This window comes from Meriones unguiculatus, chromosome 7, assembly GCF_030254825.1.
Source record: "Meriones unguiculatus strain TT.TT164.6M chromosome 7, Bangor_MerUng_6.1, whole genome shotgun sequence".
In the NCBI taxonomy this organism is placed as follows: Eukaryota; Metazoa; Chordata; class Mammalia; order Rodentia; family Muridae; genus Meriones; species Meriones unguiculatus.
Genome location: NC_083355.1, coordinates 108,850,903 through 108,873,633, shown reverse-complemented (window position 1 = coordinate 108,873,633; position 22,731 = coordinate 108,850,903). Strand labels below are relative to the sequence as shown.

At 39.3% G+C, this 22,731-nt stretch overlaps 1 protein-coding gene across 6 annotated transcripts in view; it reads right to left on the bottom strand.

Moving 5' to 3' along the window:
• Ppp4r4 (protein phosphatase 4 regulatory subunit 4) overlaps window positions 1-22,731 on the bottom strand; it is a 99,104-nt gene that overhangs the window by 74,937 nt on the left and 1,436 nt on the right. For all 6 annotated transcript variants that reach the window (XM_021649449.2, XM_060388097.1, XM_021649446.2 and 3 more), the window contains exon 2: window positions 22,416-22,489. In XM_021649449.2, the coding sequence (XP_021505124.1) occupies window positions 22,416-22,489 (74 nt within the window). The remainder of the gene's footprint in view (window positions 1-22,415; window positions 22,490-22,731) is intronic.

Genomic DNA, 22,731 nt, shown 5'->3' with positions numbered 1-22,731 from the left:
ACCAGGCCACAGAAGAAGACAACACAGCCACTCCAGATGAGACCTAATTGACTAGGATCAGAAGGAAGGAAAAGAAGACCTCCCCTATCAGTGGACTTGGGGAAGGGCATGCAGGCAGAGGGTGGAGGAAGGGAGGGATTGGGACGGGAGGAGAGAGGGAACCATGGGGGGGGATACAAAGTGAGTAAAGTGTAACTAATAAAGAAAAAAAAAGAGTTTGCATATGTCTCAGTAGATCATGATGCTCAGATATTAAGCATGCTTATCTGGGTTGAAAGACCAAACAATTACAGGACTCTATGCTAGTCACATTGCCAGATATGTGGAAGGGATCCCACTTTAGCTCCTGCTTATCATAAGGTACATTACCCTTGCAACTTGCTGGACTTTCCCTTCCATAGTAATTTGGTATTGCCTCACAGTGGAGTCAGTTTCTCTTTGGGTTCTGATACTCATTGTTTGCCTCTAAGAAAACTACTGTTCAACCTTCATTTCAAATCCCAGGGCCCTAGATTTGTACTCCAAGCATCTGTAATTGTTTAGTTCTACATTGGCTGTATGAAGCAGAAAATTTGCATGCTAAATTGCTTCTTCAAGGCCTATTAGCACCTTTCATAAAAGGTGATGGCCTTTTTTTCCTTTATAAACCTTTTCTGTCAGATTTTTCCCACTGCTTATGCCATGTCATGTCTCCATCTAGTAACCAGAGAGTGGATATATGCATTGGCTCTGTTTATCTCCAGGATAGAGCTCTGCAGTTTGTGCTTAAGCAATTTACATTGATTAAAACATACAACATAGGATAAACCTACTAAAACCTGTACATCTAAAGAAATTAACCAAGAGAGAGGACCCTGACTAAAACGCTCAATCCCCATCCTGAAAAGCAAAGAGAATGGACAACAGAAGAAGAAGAAAACAGGAAAAAAGTTAGGAACCTGCCACAGAGGGCCTCTGAAAGGCTCTGCCCTGCAGACTATCAAAACAGATGCTGAGACTTATGGCCAACTGTGGGCAGAGTGAATGAAATCTTATGAAAGAAGTGGGAAATAGTAAGATCTGGAGAGGACAGGAACTCCACAAGGAGAGCAACAGAACCAGAAAACTTGAACACAGGAGTCTTTCCTGTGAGACTCATACTTCAACCAAGTACCATGCATGGAGATAACCTAGAACCCCTGCACAGATGTAGCCCATGGCAGTTCAGTGTCCAAGTGGGTTCCATAGTAATGGGAAGAGGGACTGCCTCTGACATAAACTGATTGGCCTGCTCTTTGATCACCTCCCCCTCAGGGGGGGCCAACCTTACCAGGCCACAGATGATGACAATGCAGCCACTTCAGATGAGAACTGATAGATGAAGATCAGAAGGAAGGAGAGGAGGACCTCCCCTATCAGTGAACTTGGGGAGGGGCATGCATGAAGAAGGGGGAGGGAAGGTGGGATCGGGAGGGGAGGAGGGAGGGGCTTAGGGGAGGATACAAAATGTATAAAGTGTAATTAATTAAAAAAAGATTAAAAAATGGAGTGCTGCTTTGTCAATAAATGAGTCCAGCGTCCTCCATGTCTAATCTCAGAAACACAATCCTGAGTGAAAAAAACATACATAAGCATGCAACTGTTATTAGTCATTTATACAAAATAAAACTGCAAAACTGTCTCAAAGGAAAAGAAAAAAGAATGCGAACAATTCACTCTAAGACCACTCAGCACATCATTTCTCAAACACTGAAAAGAACTAGGTTAACTTGTACACTAGAGATTTAAAAGGGAAGAGGAGAAATTATAAGACTAAATAAATGGATGTAGGACAGCTTTTTCAAATTCTAAATTGGTGTTACTAATTATTTGCTTTCCCTTGGGAGATGCACCTATTTTAAAATGCCTCTTTGGTGATACATTAAGCCAATGAAATCCTGAGCATTTGTTACTATGATAAAGTTGATTGTCACTGCTGCCACCTCCTCTGCTATGATAGCAAACACCATTCAGGTGACGAGGTGACTAACCGGCAGTTCCCAACCTTCTCTATACAAGGGTGTTTTGCCCAGATCTTACACTCTCCCATGCCTGGCACAGAAGCACATGGCAAATATTTATTTGCCTCTATTTCACATCAGCGTTCCACTCCTATTGTCAAAGGCTGGATTTTATTACCATGTCCAGAATCTTAAACTCTGTGGACAAACTTCCTGGCCAGATCTTTTGACATTGCATTTGTCCATGGGTAAGACTGGTTTCACTCTCAATACAATTCTAATCCCCCGGCTCTGGAATCTCCAGTTTCTAACACTGGCATTCCCCCTAGCCTTCCTTCTTTTATGCTAACCCCTCACTACTATGTCCTTTACACTTTCACCAAGAGCATTATTTCTTTGCTTCTCCCCCTAATACTGAGATAAAATAGGGGTGTACTACATGCCAAGCCTGTGCTAATAAACACATGCTTACTTGCACAGCGGCTAATTTATCAATAATCTTAGCAAGTAGATAGACAGTATCGCAGGCTACACTCTATTTTCTCTTTAGGAAGATAAAGGTACTAAAGCTATCCATCCTGCACAACTCAAAACCACACTGCCAATCACTGCACTACACAGCCTCTGCTACGGCTGGATGTGTGGATGTGTACAAGTACATGTTGAGACCCCTGGTCCCCAGATGGGGTGCTATTTGGTGAGGCCTCGGAAATCTAGGAGACGGAGCCTGGGTGGCAGATGTGGAAAACTAGGGGCCAGTCTTTGAGAGTTACAGCCCACTTACCTCTGCTCACATGTACTACCATATGCCACAGTTCCCTGACCAACAAACGGAGCTATCCGCTACTCTGCCCTCACCATCCCCCTGAACCACAAGTCAAAATAAAGTCTTCTTTCACTGAGTCACTACTATGTGTTTTGTCACAGCTGCAAGAGAATAACAAATATTGACTAAATGTATAGCCAAGATCAAACCCATCCTTTCATTTTATTCATTCTACTCTTGCTAAGCTATGCAGCAAGCTTTCCCCTACTGTGGAAGAATATACAAAGTGATAATCAATTTGAGACAATCAAGGAAGGAAGGGTGATGTATGTGTGCATGTGTCTGAGGGGGGAGGGCAGAGCATGGTAGCATGTACCTATAACCTCAAGCATCAGGGAGAATAAGAAAGATATAAGTTCAGGGCTAGTCTGGACTATACAGTGAGACTCTACCAAGAAAGAAAGAAAAATAGAAACAAACAAACAAAGAACAGAAGGAGGAAGGGAAAATGCAGAAACATTATATTAAATGTCTCAAAATGAGGCTACATGCTCTAGTTTATGAAACCCCTGGCCAATGCCACAAAGTTACAATAGGTTAGGCTAGGGGTAGGGAGGTAGCTCAGTGGCATAGTGTTTGTCTTGCATATAAGGAACCCTGGGTTTGGTTCCTAGCAATTACAATGAATCTATATTCTATCAATCTATATTCTTAAAATATTGTCACTAGCCTAGTACCTAACTGCAACCATCAAAAAGCTCAAAATTCAATTAAAAGATAGATTCCCATGATAAGAATATTAACTATATAGCATAAAGAACGTCCTCTCTTTTCCTGGCCTGAACAATCTACATAGTTTACTTAATCCTAAACAGTAAGGAGACAAGTGAAGTAGATGCTACTCCAAAAAGATAGGATGACATAGTCACAACTGTATTTGAAAGCCCTGCTTAGTACTACTATTTGATTAAGTGCAGGGTTGAAATGACCTGTGCCCCTACAAGATGATTAAAGAGAGAAACTCAGAAAAATAAATAAATAAAATGGCAAGCAACACTTGGAAGACAGAGACCTGAAGCCTGGCATCTATAAGAAAGCTTCCTGCAGGAAGAAGAAAAGATGCAGTTACTGAACCTTCAGAAGACAAGTGGACTGATGGGGTCCATCTTGCAGGAAGTACTTACTCGGAACTACTGGGTACCAGGCACTGATCTCAATCTTCCAGCACAATCTAGTAATGCTTTACGCCTAACATAGACTTTTTAGGCAGCAATTAGTGGCTGGGCACAGAGTACTGATGGGAAAGGAAGAGCAAACAATTGAAATGATTTAAACAGGTAGTTGGGCTTCAATAACAAGTGAACACATTTAGATTTAAAAGTATTGAATTCAATTTCACATTTGGAAGGCCAGTGAGACATTCTAAAGGACGTCTTGTAGAAGTACACCACCAAAGTGCCAGTAAAGTATCTTGACAGAAGCTCAGAGAAAGAAAAAAGTCAGAGACAGCTATCTACAGTCCAGATTTGGAAATGATATCATGGAGATGATGATTAAAATCCAGTGTGCCTAATATGACCCACACAGAGAGTCCAATAACAGGTAATAGTTCCTGCCTGCTTATCTGCCTGATACACTGGATAAAAAAGCACTGAGTTGGAAGAAATGTAAGACAAACAAATCAGTTTAAACACTTAAAGGGACCTTGACTCAGACTCTAAAAGCTATGTGCAAAAAGGACTCTTTCTCCCTAATGCCAATGAGACACATCAGAGGTACCCAATCCCTCTCCCATGGCTTTGGGCTGGTGGGTTGTTAGGTACTGTGAGGAATGTGAATTTCCTTTACTGTACATATACCTGAAAGAACTGAAGTCAGCTACTGTGGAGAACAGCAAATCCATACTTCAGGACTAACTGCTAACAATACCCAAGTTAGAGACTCAGCCTAGAGCCCATCAATGCATGGATGGATGAAAAAATTAAACATGTATATATGTTTAAAATATATATACATATACATTGCTACACTAACTCCAGGAGTCGTCTGTAAAAACATAAAAATGTGCTATGTAAGCATAAAATTATGTTGCCAGACAGAAGATACGTTTCCTACAGGAATCAGCTTCCTGGAAGTCCCTAGCAAAATCCCTAACATGGCCATCTAAGCCAAAAGACGTATTCTAAGAGTCCCACAACTTACTTGGTTACAGGATTGGATTGATGAGCTTTTTTGCTGTTTCTCTATGATTCTTGGAACAGCACAATTAACTATTCAAGGAAACATTTCTAATAGATCACTAAAAGCTTTAGCAAATAAGAGTAGAAGGAAAATATAATTTTAGGAGAGGTAATAAATCAGATTCAGCATCAGGAATTGTTTGTGGAAAAACAAAACATTGTAGGTAATAAAAGGACAAGAGTTTTAGGGCTTTCTAAAGAAAATATTTAATCAGGATCTGTTAGGATAAATGCTCTGAATATTCCCACTGCAGTAAAACTGCTACATAACCATTACCTAACACAGATGTTTATGATGAAGCAAAAGAAGATAGGCAAACATAGAAGGTCAGAGAGTTTTGTATTATACTATAAGTTTTACAGACAGGCTTGCTCAAGCATCTTATCTCTAAGGAAAGACTGTAAATCCTTAGCAAGCCAAACAGGAGGAATTCCCTCAATGCTTAACTCTAGGGGGGTTGTAAATCTTTAGCTGACTTGGTTCGGAGGGCAATAACAGCCCCTGGCCTTCCACTCACTAATTAGTAGTAGTAAACTTCGTAAACACCACTAGTTTAAGGCTTTGTGTTTGCTCTGCTTAAGACGCTGTTAGGCCAAGATTTTTGTAGACACTGCTTCTACCAGGTTACTCTTTCAGTTAAAATGTAAACTTTGTATTGTTGGTAAAAAGTCTGTATGCTCCGGGAAATATGTCAACTTCAGGTGCTTCTTTATGTAATCACTACATAAGTGTTGGCTTGACTTCAGTAAAGCACAGTAGATCCAAACCAACTACCTGGTGTGGTCTCTGTCATTTCACCTACCTGTTCCTTCCTGATATCTGAACCTCTGATTTTCCTGTGGACGTGGGGCACCCGACTGGGCCGGTCCGTGGCAATACATGACATATATGTATTATATACATAAGGCCATAAAGAAAGATTAAATTATGTTATTGGCAGGGAAATGGAAAGAATCACAAATTGTCATGTTAGTGAAATAAAAACTATTCCACAAAGACAGGTACTGCATGTTCTCTCTCACATGTGCAACCTAGGAGGTGGGAAACCTGAAAGCAAAAATGAAACTATTAGGGATATTTGTTGACAAAGGAGGTGGGATAAGAAAAAGTAATAGGGAAATATTAAACTACATTCTATCCATGTACAGAAAACCCCTTGCCTGGTAAAATCAATTTAGGCTAACTTTTTTAAAGAATTTCAGTTTGATTCAGTCATTATTGTAAGCCCCTTTCTATGGTTTTTAAAATATTTTTATTTTATGTATGTGAAGTTTTTTCTGCATGTATGCATGTGTAACACATGTGTGCAGTGCCAGAAGAAGACATAACATACCCTGGAACTGGAGTAGCAGACATCTGTGAGTCGCCATGAGGGTGCTAAGAATCAAACCAGGGTCCTCTACCAAAGTAGTAAGTGCTTAAACCACTCAGTCATCTCTCCAGCCCTTTGATGCTTTTTAAGTGGTTTAAAGCTATCAGGGATGTGTCAGAAAGCCACTTGATTGACAGCTTACAAAACCTTGTACCTGGTTGCCTAAAGCTTGACAATCAAGTCCCTTCTGGGCCAGTTACATGGCTCTGCAGGTTAAGGTGCTTCCTGCCAAACCTAAAAACCTAAGTTCAAGCCCCAGGAACCACACAGGAGAAGGAGAGACCCATTCTCACAAGCTGTCCTCTGTCACATTTGTGCTATGACCTGTACATGTGTACATGCACACATATGAGGGTAAATGTAAATCAACTGAACTGTCCTCGTGGCAGCTGGCTGCTTTGAACACTCTGTGACTATTCTGAGGAAACTCCACTCCAGCTGTAAGGAACACCTCAGCTGCTGCTAAAGTCTTCGCTTCTGTTTCAGGAGGCTTTGCTCAGGAACAACCACTCCAGATGACTGCAGTGGCAGTAAGCCTACTTGGGTAATCCTCCCTGCTGCTGACCTCACTTAGGATGGGGACGGAGCACCTCCTCACTGACTCACCAGAAGGCCTGTGGTTCTCACTTATAGACTTGTGCTTGGTGTATGTATAAAGCATGCGATCAATAGATCAGGACTAGTAGTCAGGCACTGGGAAGTAAGACTGTGTTTGGTGAAAGGCTGTTCACAGGCACACCAGGCCCCTATGGCTGTATAAACATGCTGTTTTTTACTCTTTGCAGACTGATTCCACTGGCTTCTCTCTGGTGCACTGGTCCTTGCATTACAATGGTAGACTTCAATAAAGGTTTCTCCCAAATAAATTTGTATTGCCTATTTGAGGTTTTTACAGGTAGAGTAAACTGAGCTAGTAATACCAAAAATGGATGAAACCTTAGGCTTTTAGCCTCAAGCACCCTGAAGCAACAATTAAAACTTGCTACAGAATGACTTCTAAAAGATGCCAGACCACACTACTCATTCAGCAGTTAGAAGGTGGCTTGAGTTCCAGAGAGTGACAGGGATCACAGACTGAGGAATGTGACAATACAGGACTACAGAATGAGAGAGACCACAGAATGGAGATTCAGCCAGAGTTGCTGAAAGGGGCGTCCATAGGGCTGCCAATGGGAAGGAAGCAAGCTCAAGGACTATAAAAATAGCTGCTGGGTGGGGTGCCAGGAGCCACAGGCACTCAACACTCACAGCCCAAAGCAGTAAACCACCGACCTGAGCACCAAGCTACAAGTAAGTCTCTGCCTAGAAAGCTTGAGCCATGAGTGCCTAGTTCTCCAGGCTGTAAAGCCATGGATTCTAGGTTTGAAAGCTGGCTTGTAAGTCTCTGGCACTCAAGAGCTCAGGGGTATCAACACTATGAGAGCTGCTCCTCTCCCCCACTCATGATTTCTACCCAAAAAGAACAAAGAGACCTTCAGCCAACCATCTGTAGCATGAAGGACAAGATACAATAGGACATAATAGAATGCAGGAGTTAAATTGAGATTTAGAAACACAAATAACCTCCCTCATGGCCCTCACTTTGAGACAGTAAAGAATGCAACTATGGAACTCATTCAAAGTCATCCAATTGTCAGGTGAAAGTGTAATTTCCACAAAGCAAGAATCTGATTAAAAGAGTTATTTGTTGGTCCTCTAATATCTTTCATGATTTCCTAAATAAATCATTTCACACCTGCATGTTTTCCTTATGAGAAAGTCAATTTTCTTCTTGATATTTCTCATAGGAAAGTAACTATTTTAGGCAAGTCTACCATTTCTTTTAATAATATACGAAGTACTAATATTAAAGGTAGTCCATAAAAAGGGGGATTTTAAGCTTCACTGAGGAATAACTGACAAAATTTATGCATATTCAAGGTATATAGTATAAAGGTATATATATATACCTTATAAAGTAAATTGACAGCTTACAATCATACACACACACGCACACACACACACACACCCCACACACAGAGAGAGAGAGAAAAAGAGAGAGAGCCATCAGGCTGCCGTGAGAAATGTACACATTGTGGAGTGGTTACCAGAATAAAGCTAATTAACATATCTATTGCCTCATATGTGTTCTGTAGCAAGGATTCAGCAGTTTAGCATGAGGACCTGTGTGCCACCAATGGACCACACATAAAATCACATGGCCTACCACTGCAGCCACCTTATTTTGTACAAGGAACAGAAGAAAAACTAAATGCAAAACAAGAAGGAAAGAAACAGTAGAAAGTAGAGCAAAAGTTAATAAAGCTGAGAACAGCAAAGTGGTAGACAAAGTTGTCAAGTCAAAAGCTGGTTGATAAAGCTCCAGCTATGCTGACAAGGGAAAAGCATGAAGACACAAAGCACCAATCTCAGAAATCAAAGAGACTGCACTACCAGCCACTAACACTGAGAGGACAGTACGAAACATCAGCACAGCATAACCCGGCCTTCATAACTTAGATAAAGCAGAGCAAGCACTTCACAAACAAACAAAATTCATTCAAGAAGAAATAGACAGTGCAAATAGCCCTTCTTACTAGAGAACTCTGCAGGTTTTACTAAGAAAACAAAAACTTAAAAAAAAAAGAAGAAGAAAAGAAAAGAAAGTTTCAATGCCACGTGGCTTAATTTAAAAAAAAAAAATCTATGTAGCACTTAAGGCTAGAGCACCATTTCTATATAACTGCATCCAGAAATAGGAAGCCCCTTCTCAATATACTTTCTGAGTATTACAGCCAAACAAGAAGTAGGACGGCATATCACAAGTTGGCAAACACATCAGAAGAAAGGGAAACTACAGACCATGGCCTCTCATTAACATGGATGGACAGTCCTAGGGGCTGGGGAGATGGCTCAGTGGGAAAGTGCTTGCATGGCAAGCAAGAGGACTTGAGTTTGACCCCCAGCCCAAGTAAAAGCTGCCTGGCAGCCCATGTTTGGAGCGGTGCATACAGGGGAGTCTGGCTTCTCTCTGGCCAGCCAGGCCAGCCAAATCTACAAGCTCCAGGTTTAGTGATAGGCTCTACCTCAAAACTAAGATGTAGAACAATTAAGACTTGATACCATCAACCTCTGGCCTCCACATGCATGTACATACATGCACATATACACATACATGTACATAGAAAGTGGAGAAAGGTTCTCAAAACAACACTAGCAAATATAGTCCAGAAGCATATAAGAATGCAAGCCACCATGATACAGGCAGAATCTGCTGTGCACCCATATCAAAAACCATCATCCTACCCATCATCACAGTGTAACAAGAGGAATCCTCCCCCAAAACATGTCTAAGCCTCCCTTTTGGTGAATCCTTTCTCTCTTTGAGACTATCCAATTTTCAAGCAAATATAGTTCATAGTTGTTGTACTGGCTAATTTTATGTCAACTTGACATTAGCTAGAGCAGTGGTTCTCAACCTGTGGGCTACAGGCCCTTTGGAGGGGTCAAACAACCTTTTACAGGGGTCGCCTAAGACCATCAGAAAACACAGATATTTATGTTATGATTCATAACAGTAGAAAATTTACAATTATAAAGTAGCAACAAAAATAATTTTATGGCTGAGGGTCACCTCAACATGAGGAGTTGTGTTAAAGGATTGCAGCATTGGGGAGATTGGGAACCACTGAACTAGAGTTATCTAATAAGAGGGAACCTCAGTTGAGAAAAAGGCCTCCATAGATCCAGCTGAAGGATATTTTCTTAATTGGTGATTGATGAGGGAGATCCCAGCCCACTGGGGTTGGTGTCATCCCCGGGTGCTACAAGAAAACAAGCTGAGCAAGCCATGAGGACCAAGCCAATAAGCAGTAGCCACTCCATAGCTTCTGTGTCAGCTCCTGCCTCCAGGCTTTTGCTCTGCTTGAGTTCCTGCCCTCACTGTTTTTAATAATGAACTGTTGGATGGAACTGTGAGTGAAATAAGCCCTTTCCCCCCCAAGTTGCTTGGTCATGGTGTTTGATCACACCAATAAACAACTGCAATAAGCACACATAGTTTATAAACCTTAATTAAAGATCTCATGATCTTATATTCAGACAAATCCAGTTTATAACCTATTACACAAGAATTTCTGTGATGGGCTGGAGAGCTGGCCCACAGGTTACAAGTATTGGCTGTTCTTTCAGAAGAAAGGTTCAATTCCTAGCACTCACATAGCAGCTCACAACCATCTGTAATTTCACTTCCAGAGCATCAAATGCCCCTTTCTGACCTCTGAGGGCACCAGGCATGCACACAGTACACAGACATTCATGCAGGCAAAACACCTATACACATAAAATAAAAATCTCAAAGAAGTTAAGAACTCCTGTAATAGTTTTCACTTCATCAGGTTTTTAACTCTTCAGTCTCATTTTTATACTTACATATATAAACATCTACATGCTACCTAGAATTCATTCTGCCCCAAATATTGCTAAAACATATCCAAATTTGCAAAACCTTTTAAAAAGAATTTAAAACTTAAAAATTCAAAATCAAATTTTCCAGCTTAGTAAAATGAGATATTTATGGCTTGATTATATTATGTAATCCAATACATAATGAAACAGAGCAACTATCTGGATTATGAATGGCTGCCTTAAACATGACCCTTTTATTTTTGTTTTTTGTTGTTGTTGTTGTGTTTGTTTGTTTGTTTGTTTGTTTTGGAGGGGGCCTTTTTGAGACAGGGTTTCTCTGTGTATCTTTGGTTGTCCTTGACTCACTTTGTAGACCAGGCTGGCCTTGAACTCTCATCGGTCCACAGCTGCCTTTGACTCCCTGAATGCTGGGATCAAAGGCATGCACCACCACGCCTGGCTTTATTTTTGAAATTATAATTACAACACTTCTGCCTTTTTCTCCCTCCAAATCCTCCCACATGCTCCTTCCCATTCTCCTTAAAATTCATGGCCTCTCTTTACACTAATTGTTGTTGCATTTGTTGTATATGTATTCCTAAATATAACCTGTTAAGTCCATACAATGTTATTTGCATGTAGTTTCAGAGCTGACAGTTTGGCACTGGACAACGCATTGTTGTGCTCTTCCCTGGGGAAGACCACCTCCCCTGATCCCAGCTTTCCTCAGCTGCCTAAAATTCTCTGTGTAGGGCTGAAGCTTAGTAGGCTTTTTCCTGTCCACTTTGGCACTGAAGCTGTCCATCTTGGAGTTTCACCCAACAAGCATCTCTATTAGCACCACCTGGTGGTTGAAATGTGAAACTGTTGTCCAATCTCATTATCTTAGAATCAAAAGGATAGGTCCTTCTGGCCTCAGCCTATTATTTGAACACCAGCAAGAGAACCAGGAGACGAAACAACTAAAGAGCTTTGATGACAGAAACAGAAGTCAAATGCCTGATTTTATAAAAGCAAATTGGCCCTTGCTAAATCCGTATTGTAAAAAATATTAGCTCCAATCTTTGTAACATTTACAAACTTCAGCTGAAAATGGAACATAGATCTAAAATGTAAAAGCTAAACTCTTAAAACCTATCTTAAAAAAAGAAAAAAAAAGGAAAAGATCTTGGTGACCTGTCAGGCAAATATCTCCTAAATAAGACATAGAAAGTACTAACTATAAAGAAAAACATCACTAGCCTATACCTCAACCAAATTAAAAGGCTTTACTTTTCAAAAGATACACTTAAGAAAATCAAGAGGCAAGTCACCAGCTGGAAGAAAACACTTGGAAAGGATATCCAATGGTGAGCAAAGGTTCAAACAAACACATCCAAAATAAAAAACAAAAAGATTGCTATGGCTGCTTCATAAACACAGATGTCTGCCACTGGCCTTTGGGAAATCCAAATTATGACTATTATGAAAAATCATTACATACACACTAGCATGGCTTAAAATGAAAGAGACTGCTTATACAATTTGACATGAAATGGTCCATCAGTCCAGAGTAGTTTACTATTTCATAAAAATGTAAATATGGACCCCACATAAAACCCAGTCACTCCACTTCTAGGATTTGCTCGGTAGACCAGGCTGGCCTCTAATTCACAGAGATCCACCTGCCTCTACCTCCCAAATGCTCAGATTAAAGGCATGTGCCACCACACCCAGGCACTTCTAGATGTTTAACAGTGAGCAAGGGAAGCATACAACATGCACACATACACATCTGAAACAGGGTCTCATGTATCTCAAGATAACCTGAAACTCACTATGTAGCTGAGGCTGTCCTTGAACTCCTGATCCTCCTGAGTTTATTTCCTACATTGAGGATCACAGCATGTGCTGCTGTGCTTAATTCACATATTTATAAATTAATGTTGATACTCACTTATTTTTAATACTCAAAATCTACACAAATTTTCCAAACTACCCAAAATTACCCAAATGTTCATCAACTGATGAATGCAAAAACAAATGTCTCACATACATAAAATGAGATAATCATACATGAAAATTATGAACTTCAGAATAATTATACTGAATAAAGAAAGGTGGATGGAAGAGTAAGTAACTTCAGTATTCATGTCTTGAATTTAGTATTCAGTACCTGAAACTGAAAACTAACCCTTGGTATTAGGGAACAGATCAACAATTGTGCTGAGTGGAGGAGGAGCTGAGAGACAGGTAAAAATGATGGCAAAGGGATACAAAGTAATTTTTGTGGATGACTAATATGCTTATTACCTGATCATAATAGTTTCACAGGTAAGTACAAAAGTAAATACTCACCAGATTTCACTGTTTAAATGTGTACAGCTTACTGGATGTCAATTATATCTCAATAAATCTATTAAAATGAAAAAGTAATCTTGCCAGATGACTCATTGCATTCTGTTCTAAAGTACTTATCCAAGAGGTATGAAAACACATCTACATTCTAGAACAAATAAAGCTGATCAACAGTCAGAAGGAAAAAAAAAAGCATCAGTGGTTGCCTAGGGGAAGGGGATGGATTAACTGCAAAAGGACACCACTGTAAATATTCTATATGTTGACTGAAATGCTGGTCACACAAGGGATCTACTTTCCAAATTATCAAACTATATGCTTAATTTATTTGAAGTATACCACAATAAAGTTATTTTCATAAAATTGTTGGAGGACTTTGATATTCTACTTAGAAATCCGGAGCGAAAACACTTACTACATAAAGTTTCTGCATGGAAACTTCCCTCTATGTCAAAAGTGAAATGTGTTGTGCCCTCAAAGCAGGTGATTTGAAAGGACAGTAAAAAATCCCTGAGGGGAAAGCAGCCTTACCAGGCCACAGAAGATGACAATGCAGCCATTCCTGATGTGATCTGATAGACTAAGATCAGAAGGAAGGAGAGGAGGACCTCCCCTATTAATGGACTTGGGGAGGGACATGTGCGAAGAAGGGGGAGGGAGGGTGGGACCGGGAGGGGTGGAGGGAGGGGCTTATGGGGGGGGATACAAAGTGAATAAACTATAATTAATAAAAAAAAAGAAATGAAAAAAATCACTTTTGGCTGAACACACAACTGTCTATGAATCCAGCACCATCTCCATACATTTCCTCTAATCCTTTCTCCTATCCCACAACATAGGTATTAATATTCCTACTTAAATTAGTTATATTCTAATCTAAGAATTAGATTGGACTTGGGCTAAGAGAAGGGACAAAATTTGCCCAAGTTCCATCAAAGTGAGTAAGTCTCAATCTCCACATATGACCGACTCTCAGTGATAAAAATACTTGTGAATTAGGGATCACTTCTATGCCATTAAAAAGCTGTAAAATTCATTTGCTTCCTAAACTTCCTTGAAGACAGGTATTTATTAAGACACCCCCATTTCTTTCTTCCTTCCTTCCTTCCTTCCTTCCTTTCTTTCTTTTTTTCTTTCGTTCTTTCTTTCTTTAATTTCTTGTTTGGTTTTTCAAGACAGGGTTTCTCTGTGTAGCCTTGACTGTCTTGGACTCACTTTGTAGACCAGGCTGGCATAAAATGCACAGAGATCCCCCTGCCTCTGCTTCCAGATTACAGATTGGGATTACAGGCGTAAACCACCACGTCTGGCTCCCCATTCATTTCTGAGGAGAAGCCTGGCATGAAATGCTTGATAAATATTTGGTATGATTCAGTTTAAATTAGTAAGATTCATTATAAAATAACTGCTATCTGCACTACAAATTTCTCCCCTTATTAAAGTCTCTGATTAGAAGGAAGATTACATTATGAGGCATGTGATCAAGATGGGCATAAGACATTCAACAATTCTGATGTAACTATCATATACCAGAGTCTTAAGAGGATACAGCAGAAACAGAAACTGAGGGACTATGTGACTCAGCATTTCTCCCTGCCTCCTACCTTGATGGCCAACATGGCCCATGAAAGATACTATTCTAACTTAAATGTCCCTATCAAAGGAGATACAGATTTAAATGCTTACTAGAGCTTGTTCAATGCTTTTACTGCTTGATTTTTATCACTTGTATAGTAAATACTGATTCTTTCTATAAAAGATTTATTGATTTCTGTACATAAGTGCTCTATCTGCATGCACTCCTGCATGCCAACAGAGGGCATCAGAACCCATTATCCATGGTTGTGAGCCACCATGTGGTTGCTGGGAATTAGACTCAGGACCTCTGGAAGAGCAGACAGTGCTCTTAACTGAGAGGCTGCACAGAGAAACCCTGAGCCATGTTCCAGCCCTAATATTAATTCTTGATGTGAACACAAGGAAACCACTGTTAATTTCAACTTAGGGCTTCAAGCTAAGAAATACAATTCCAAATGTTTACAGGGAATTCATTGGTTATTATTCAGGATAAAATTCAATCCTTACCTATGTTCCAAAAGTATGGATTGGCTATTTGTGAAAATATATGCATGTGTGTAAAACTTACATATGTTTATTATAGCTGCATTACAGTTACATGACTTGGCCTATGTATTCAAATGTATATAATCGTTTATTTTAAATAATTCCATGATTATAAAACAGCTACACTGAAAGATGAAAGCTCGCCCAGCTCTCTCCCAGCAGCAGTGTGCAATTAAACTCCAGGCTTTTCCAATGACATTATATGGGTCACTTTTACAATGATGAAAATAGTTCACTTTTTATTTTTAAGCTTTTCCTGCTGATCCCATGAGACTGCTCTGTTTTTTGATTCACAGGGAGAGCTTCCTGAAGCTTCAGAATATAGGGGAAAAGAAAGCAGTTGCCTCCTGTGGTTGTCCTCAGGACACAAGACAAGGGAAAAGAGAAAATCATCTTCAAGCCTGGTATAGTCAGACACCTAGAACTTTTCCAAAACAGAAAATTCAGAGTTTGCCAATAACTAAAGTCATTTCCCATAGCAATGGTAGAAGACAAACAGCTGAGCTAAATCTACAACTCCTTCTTAATACAGAAACAATGATCCTAGCCAAACAGTGAATATTGGAGTCCTGAAACTTCTATGTAAAAGAGTAAATGGGTTGGACATCAGTTTCACAAGAGATGTCACCTCAGCAATTAAAAAAAAAAAAAGACCTCTTAGACTCATTGAAAGTACAGGGACAGGCTGGAGAGATGGCTCAGTGGTTAAGAGCACCGTCTGCTCTTTCAAAGGACCTGGGTTCAATTCCCAACGCCTACATAACAGCTCAACTGTCTGTAATGCCAATTCCAAGGGATCTGACACATTCACACTAATGCACATAAAATAAAATTTAAAAAAAAATTAAAAAAAAAAGTACAGGGATGAACAGTGGCACTTTTAGGGGAAAAAAAAAAAAAAGAACTCCTCATGTGCTCAAAGCAAGTCTCCTGAGCACAACCTAGGCGGAACAGACACCGGCTGGAAAAGCTTCTAGAACTGTTCTTATAGGGAAAGAAGAGAAGCTAAGCGACAGGAGGAAGTTAGGACAAAGGACGGAAACATCCAAAAGCTGTTAACCAGACAGGTCAATGCTGCTGTGCTAGGAACTTTGTCACTTTTATTTCCTAAAAATTTATCAACCAGGACCACTTATGCACTGCTGCCAGAAATAGAAACTGAGAGAAGCACTTCAGAAACCACTGGATAGTGCAAGCTGGACGCATCTACTTCTAAAAAGATAACTAAAAGAAATATCAACTATTTACTAGCAGACTTGTATATAATACTTACAGCAGCATCTGTATAAAAGCCCTAAGCTAGAAGCCAAGCATCCACCACTGGTGTCGTAAGTTGTGACACATTCCTACAAGAATACCAACAGCCATGAAAACAAACTATCTGTTGCTTCTTGCAACAATATGGATAAAATCCTCTTTAATGCTGAGCAAAGGAGATTAGACACATATAAATACACATGCGTGTGTGCGTGCACACACACACACACACACACACACACACCAGACTGTGGTTCCAATTACATAAAATTCAAAATCAGACAAACTTATCTACAATGTCAGGGGAGCAACTACCCTCTACACGAAGCTGAAGGGAGCAGAATAAGTCTGTGGGAGGTTTCTTGGCTAAACTAATAGATAATAGATAATGTTCAGTTTCTTAATACGGATGCAAGCTCCTTAGCTGTGTTCATTTATGAAAATTCAACAAGCTGTATATTTATGCCCTGTGAACATTTCTGTGTAGATTCAAAGCATGTTTTAGATGACAACACACACATACACACACAAGTCCATCTTTAAATGAGATCCCAAATTCATTAATTTTACATTAAGTATTTAAAGGGTAGAAAGAACAGACTACACTGTAGGACTTCAGCATGGAGCCAGGAGTCACTAAACAGCACTGAAAAAGCAGGTCTCAAAACTCAAACTCACAACACTAGTGAAAATCAAAGATGTGTGAGGAAATTAACGCTCTAAAACATAGGCATGCAGTGGAGTTTTCCATACACATTTTTACTTTCAGATAGCAAGAATTGGTATTCTGTAAGATAAATGTGAAAAACTAGATGACAGAAAGCTAATCATTGGTACCACCTCACTGGGATCTTGAACAGAGTAAGGCGGAACTCTTAGTGGGAACCACAATTTACTGTCCTATGTTCATGGCCCTCAGACCACCTTGGTTCAAGCCAGAGTACAAAATGTTTTAAAACTCATAGCACAAAGTGAAAAATACTTTTAAGAGACTTTAAGAGGAAGCAACATAGAAACACAGGTTTAGGTGGTCTATCCAATGAACACATACAATGCAAACTATCAATGGCACTACTAAAGCCAGGCATCATTGCAACATATCCATAAATATGCAAGCCAATCTCACCATCACTCATTTGAAAATTCTTTTGTAGAATCTGGTTTCTGATTACGTGCTACCAACAACAGACGCTAACAGGTATTTATCACAAACAGCAGGTGATAACTTTATGTATACTTTATTAAATTATAAGAAGGAAAAACCAATAGCATTTTCCTCTTTAAGTCTTTGAAATGTGTGCTGAGCTCTGAGTGGTGGGAAAGCAGGGAAAGCAGAAAAGAGACTAAAGTCTAGAAATAACTGGGCACCCACTGTGTGCTAGGTGGGAAACAGACATATTCCCACTTTGCAAATGAAAAAAAATCAGAGCTCCAAAACCTTAGTAACTTTCCTATAATCACAAAAGTAATAAATATAGAATAGGATATAGCCTGATTCTACTGCCCTTTACTCACTCACACTCACACACACACTCACAAATTTCTTAAAATTCTTCTAGGGTTTTAGCCATCTTAAACCACTTCATTGTGTTAAGAGGTATATTTTCATATCATAACATGAACAAGAAAGAATTAAAAACAGAATATGACTTGTCCTTCAAAAATATAAAATCTGTTCAAAGAAATGCACACAAGTTATGGAGCATGGAAGAATACTTGTCTCTTGGGAATGCAGGCATTAAGACAATAGGGAGCTGAGAGAAGCTTCGACATTAGGTAAGGCCTCAAAGTAGAAGCAAGATTGCAGCTGGTTCCTGGGACGGTAAATGTTAGACAAGTCTATCAAAGGGATACTCTGAGATGAGGAAAGGCAGAGTGAATGGTGACCACATGGATCTAAGTGACAGTAAAAAATCAGCATTATGCCCCAAAGGTAGAGATCTAAATAACAGCTCAAATGTCCATCCACTGATGAACAAATCAACAAACAATGTAGTACAATATTCCCTCCTTACCCAAGATTTTTCTTTCTGTGGTTTGATATTCACCTTCAATTACTATCAGTAGACATTAAATAGAACATTCCAGAAATAAATTATACATTGTAAACAAGATGCCATTTCTGCAAGAATGGTAAGATTTTTCTTCTTGCAACACCCTCCAATACAGAAGTGTGTGTGTGTGTGTGTGTGTGTGTGTGTGTGTGTGTGTGTGTGCGCGCACACATGTGTATACTCCTTCTTAGTAATGGTCAAAATGCAGAGCTAGTAAGTTCTTGCAATTTGGATATGCCAGAGAGAAGCCATGAAGTGCTTCCTTTAAGTGAGGAGGTGAACTTTGTGATAAGAAAAAAAAAAAAAAGAACTGCATACTAAAGTTGCTAAAACATATGGTAGAAAAGAAGGTTCTGTAAAGTGGTGAAGAAAGAAAAAGATGTATGTGCTTACTTTCTGTCTAATCTCAAACTGCAAGAGTTATGGCCATAGTGTGTGGTGTATGCTTGGTAACAACAGGAAACATGTTAGCTCTCAGGGCCCAGGACTCCTCAGTTCAGCACCCAGCAGGGGGTCCTGAGACAGAGCTCCTGTAGCTAGTGGGGACTATAATATGCCCATGCAATAGAACACTATTTACACTATGAAAAGGAATGACGATAATCTACCGTGAACTTTGGCAACATTTTGCTGAGCAAAAGAAGTCAGACACCAAGGCCACATTATATGCCATCCCATTTATAAGAATGCCAGAATGAACAGGTACATGGAGACAGACAGCAAATTAGGAAGGAACTCCCAAAAGCTGAAGGATGAAAATATTCTAAAATTGATAGTGGTGTTAATTGCCCAGTTTTGTGAATACATGAAAAACGCTAACTGTTCACTTCAAAAGAAAACCACATGGAATGTGAAATGTGGTTCAGTAAAGCCATTTTAAAAAGTCAGGACCAAACAGAGTGCCACAATGCACAGCTAAGAGAGTCACACTTACCAAGGATTTTAAATGCCTAAGGGTCTAAGATTATCTAGGAAACAATTAGAGATTTATGAGTGAAAATACAGTATATATATACTTAGACTCTCCTCTAATAAAATTATTCACATATTTAAGTACATTCCTAAAATACATGCCAAAACCACACAGAAGACAGAGACCAGGAAAAAGATGCTGTAATCTGAGTTTGACTAAGACACAAGCTGTGACTATTGAGAAAGCTGTTTTGCTTTGGTGCTAAATGCCACAGATGGGTCTATCAGCATCATATTTATGCAAAACCACAAAATCATCTGTGTTAAATCTTCAAGCATCGTAATGTTCTAAAGTTTCTGCTAAAATGGCAATGATAACGGACCTGCCATACTTTCAGACTAAAGTAATAAATGATGCATTTATTTGTCATTGGATGAGGGATTCAATTTAAGTGCTCTGAGAACCTCTATTAATGTAAAGCTTTGCCTTCTGATGTTTACACATTTGGATGAATTCTAATTTAGTATTATTAATATTCTAAGAATTGGGGGATGAAGAGATGCTCACTGGTTAAGATTATTGGCTGTTCTTCCAGAGGATTGGGGCTCCACTTCAGGCACTGACTGCATGTGGGACACAGACATACATACAGGGAAAACATCCATATACATAAAATAAATATCTTTAAAGGATTCCTAAAGTTTTGATACACACAATAAGAGAACTAAAGAAGGAAATCTAACACAAAAAAAAATAGTAAATTCACATATCTAACACTAGGAAAAGTAAAGCACTCAAAATTACACCTGAAAATAATCTACAGAGAAAAAAGACAGAAGGCTCTGTTGGGTTATAGACTATTGTGAAAAACAATTTTTAAAGGAATAAATTATTTAAAATAAAAAAACTCATTCCAAGAGTTAAAGGAAAGCTTTAACTGAGGCAGTTTGAATACATCTATGAGACAACCCAATCCCCTTCCCTGAATCCTAGAGAAGAAAGAACCCTTCAGGCAATCCTGCCATAACCTCTACAGAGGCTGAAAAAGAAACTCCACCTGCCCCAGGAGGTGGTAAGAGGGTAGCAATACAAAAGAAGAAATTGGCGGGTTAACCCACACACAAGCGAACTAGTGTTCTCCTTCCCAGGGACCTCGCAAGCCTTCTTACAGGTAGGCAAGCCACAAGAAACTAAAGGAGATAGGTGATCTCTTTTTAAACTCTCTTCTCTGAAAAGAAGGTGGGGAGGACATCTGTCTCTTAAGACCTTTGTAAAGTTCCAGAACCAAAAGAAACGTATGTTCTATATCTGAATAAAAGAAAGACAACTTAGTCTTGTAGCCAAAGGGGGGTGGGGTTATCAAATGACATCTAGAATGAGGTGTCTGCTGTCAGCAGTAAGTAGAGCAAGACTCTCCGTTTCCCGATTATAAGTAGGGGTTTGCACTAAAAGAAAACAAAGTATGCCATAGGAATAGGCAAAACTTATCTTCAGTCATTAACTGCTACATATCAAAAGAAATTCATCCTATATTCTCTGTCTGTTCACCTGCAGAAGAATTATGGTGAAAGTCAATTGGCAAGAAAGGGTTCATTATGAAGCACTGGTTGCCCTGGCATTCTCTATGTAGTCCAGGCTGTCTTTGAACCCTCAGCAATTCTTCTGCATCAGCCTTCAGATTACATGGCTGGCCACCAAGCCCACCTTCACTTTGCTTTGCTTGCTTACTTGTTTTTGTTTGTTGTTTGGTTGGTTTATCTGTTTGGTTTGGTTTTTGTTTGGAATAATTATTGAAGACCATGATCAACCCTCTCCAAATGGAAAGTATATTGATACAAAGGAAGAACAGAAACTCTAGGCGCCACTAGGAAGATAAGAACTAAGAAAACTCCCTGGAGAGAGGCTAAAGAGACAGTTCAGTGGTAAACAATTTTCTTAACATGGGCAAGGCCTTGAATTTGAGAAAAAGGAGAAAGAGTCTTAAAGAAGAAATTTTTACACAATCATTCAATGAATATCATAGGACTAGAAATATGATCTATAATCAACAACAGAATAAGAAGCTGGACAGCACCTGAAGCTAGTAAAGTAGACATAAGCAAAGAAAATAGACATCATAGGAGATAACAGCAGTTTTCAAAATCTGATTCCAAACAGCAAAAATGACTAATTTATCAAAAGAAAAAGTATATATGTATATATACAGGTTTAAATATATACAATTTGCCCTTGAAGTTTTCTGATGATTTTTCATCAATATATTTACCTTTTTAAATGATTCAAAACATTTGTATTATTATGTTCATGTATGCATATGGAGTTGACTCCGGGAAGGTACTGCAGTAGAGTAAAGCCAGTCATGCCTGGCCCCAGCACCCAACGGAGACCTTTGTGTTTGCTCTAATGTGGAGTCATCAGCTGCATGGATAGCAACAACATAAGCATTTATCTTAAGCTATTCTGTAGAGCCTCTGAGACGGTGTGAAACTTACATAGTAGCCTCAATTTAATTTAAAAAAAAAAAAAAAGGATCTCTCAGGCAATATAAAGCTCACATCGCTATATCCTGAGCACAAATCCACAGTTGTGAATGTTTCCTATATAGTAAATAAAATGCAATAGTCATACTCTACAATAAAGTAAAAAATTAATTACTGGATACCCTTAAATCTGATCTATCTTAACTGACTCGTGCATGACTAAAGTTAGAAAGTTATTTCAAAAGGATGTAATTCAACTCAAATCATTAGTTGTTTTGCTTTTCTTCCTCTGGGCAATGTTCTTTAAATTAGGTTTGTTCTTTGATTTCAGTTCTCACATTCATAAGTCCAAACCTAACGTAATTCCTAACATAACTGTGATGCATCAAAAGTACCCTGTTCAAGCAGGAGAGGAAATGTGAACACACCAACAATCGAAACACAACATTTCACAAACAGCTCATGTTTGCAAAGGGCAGCAATTTGATAGAAAGACTGAGACATACCTGAGCAGATAAACAGCCCTGTCAATATCACTGAGGTCTTCATCAACTGTCAATCTTTCTATTTCTTCTGGTGTCTGCCAAGTATAAAATGCAAATTAGGCATACAAACATTGGTCACTCTTGCCTCCCAAAGACCCTCGCAGACCCTATTGGTGAAAAAGTTTCACAGTCATAGCAATGACAACTAATCCAGAATCTGATGGTTCTTCTACATTATATCAAACCCAAAGATCTCCTGTTGGGTGCTGGCAGGGGGAACTGTCTTTACTCAACTAACTTATTAGACTGCAGGCCCTCAATGGAATCAACTTCATCT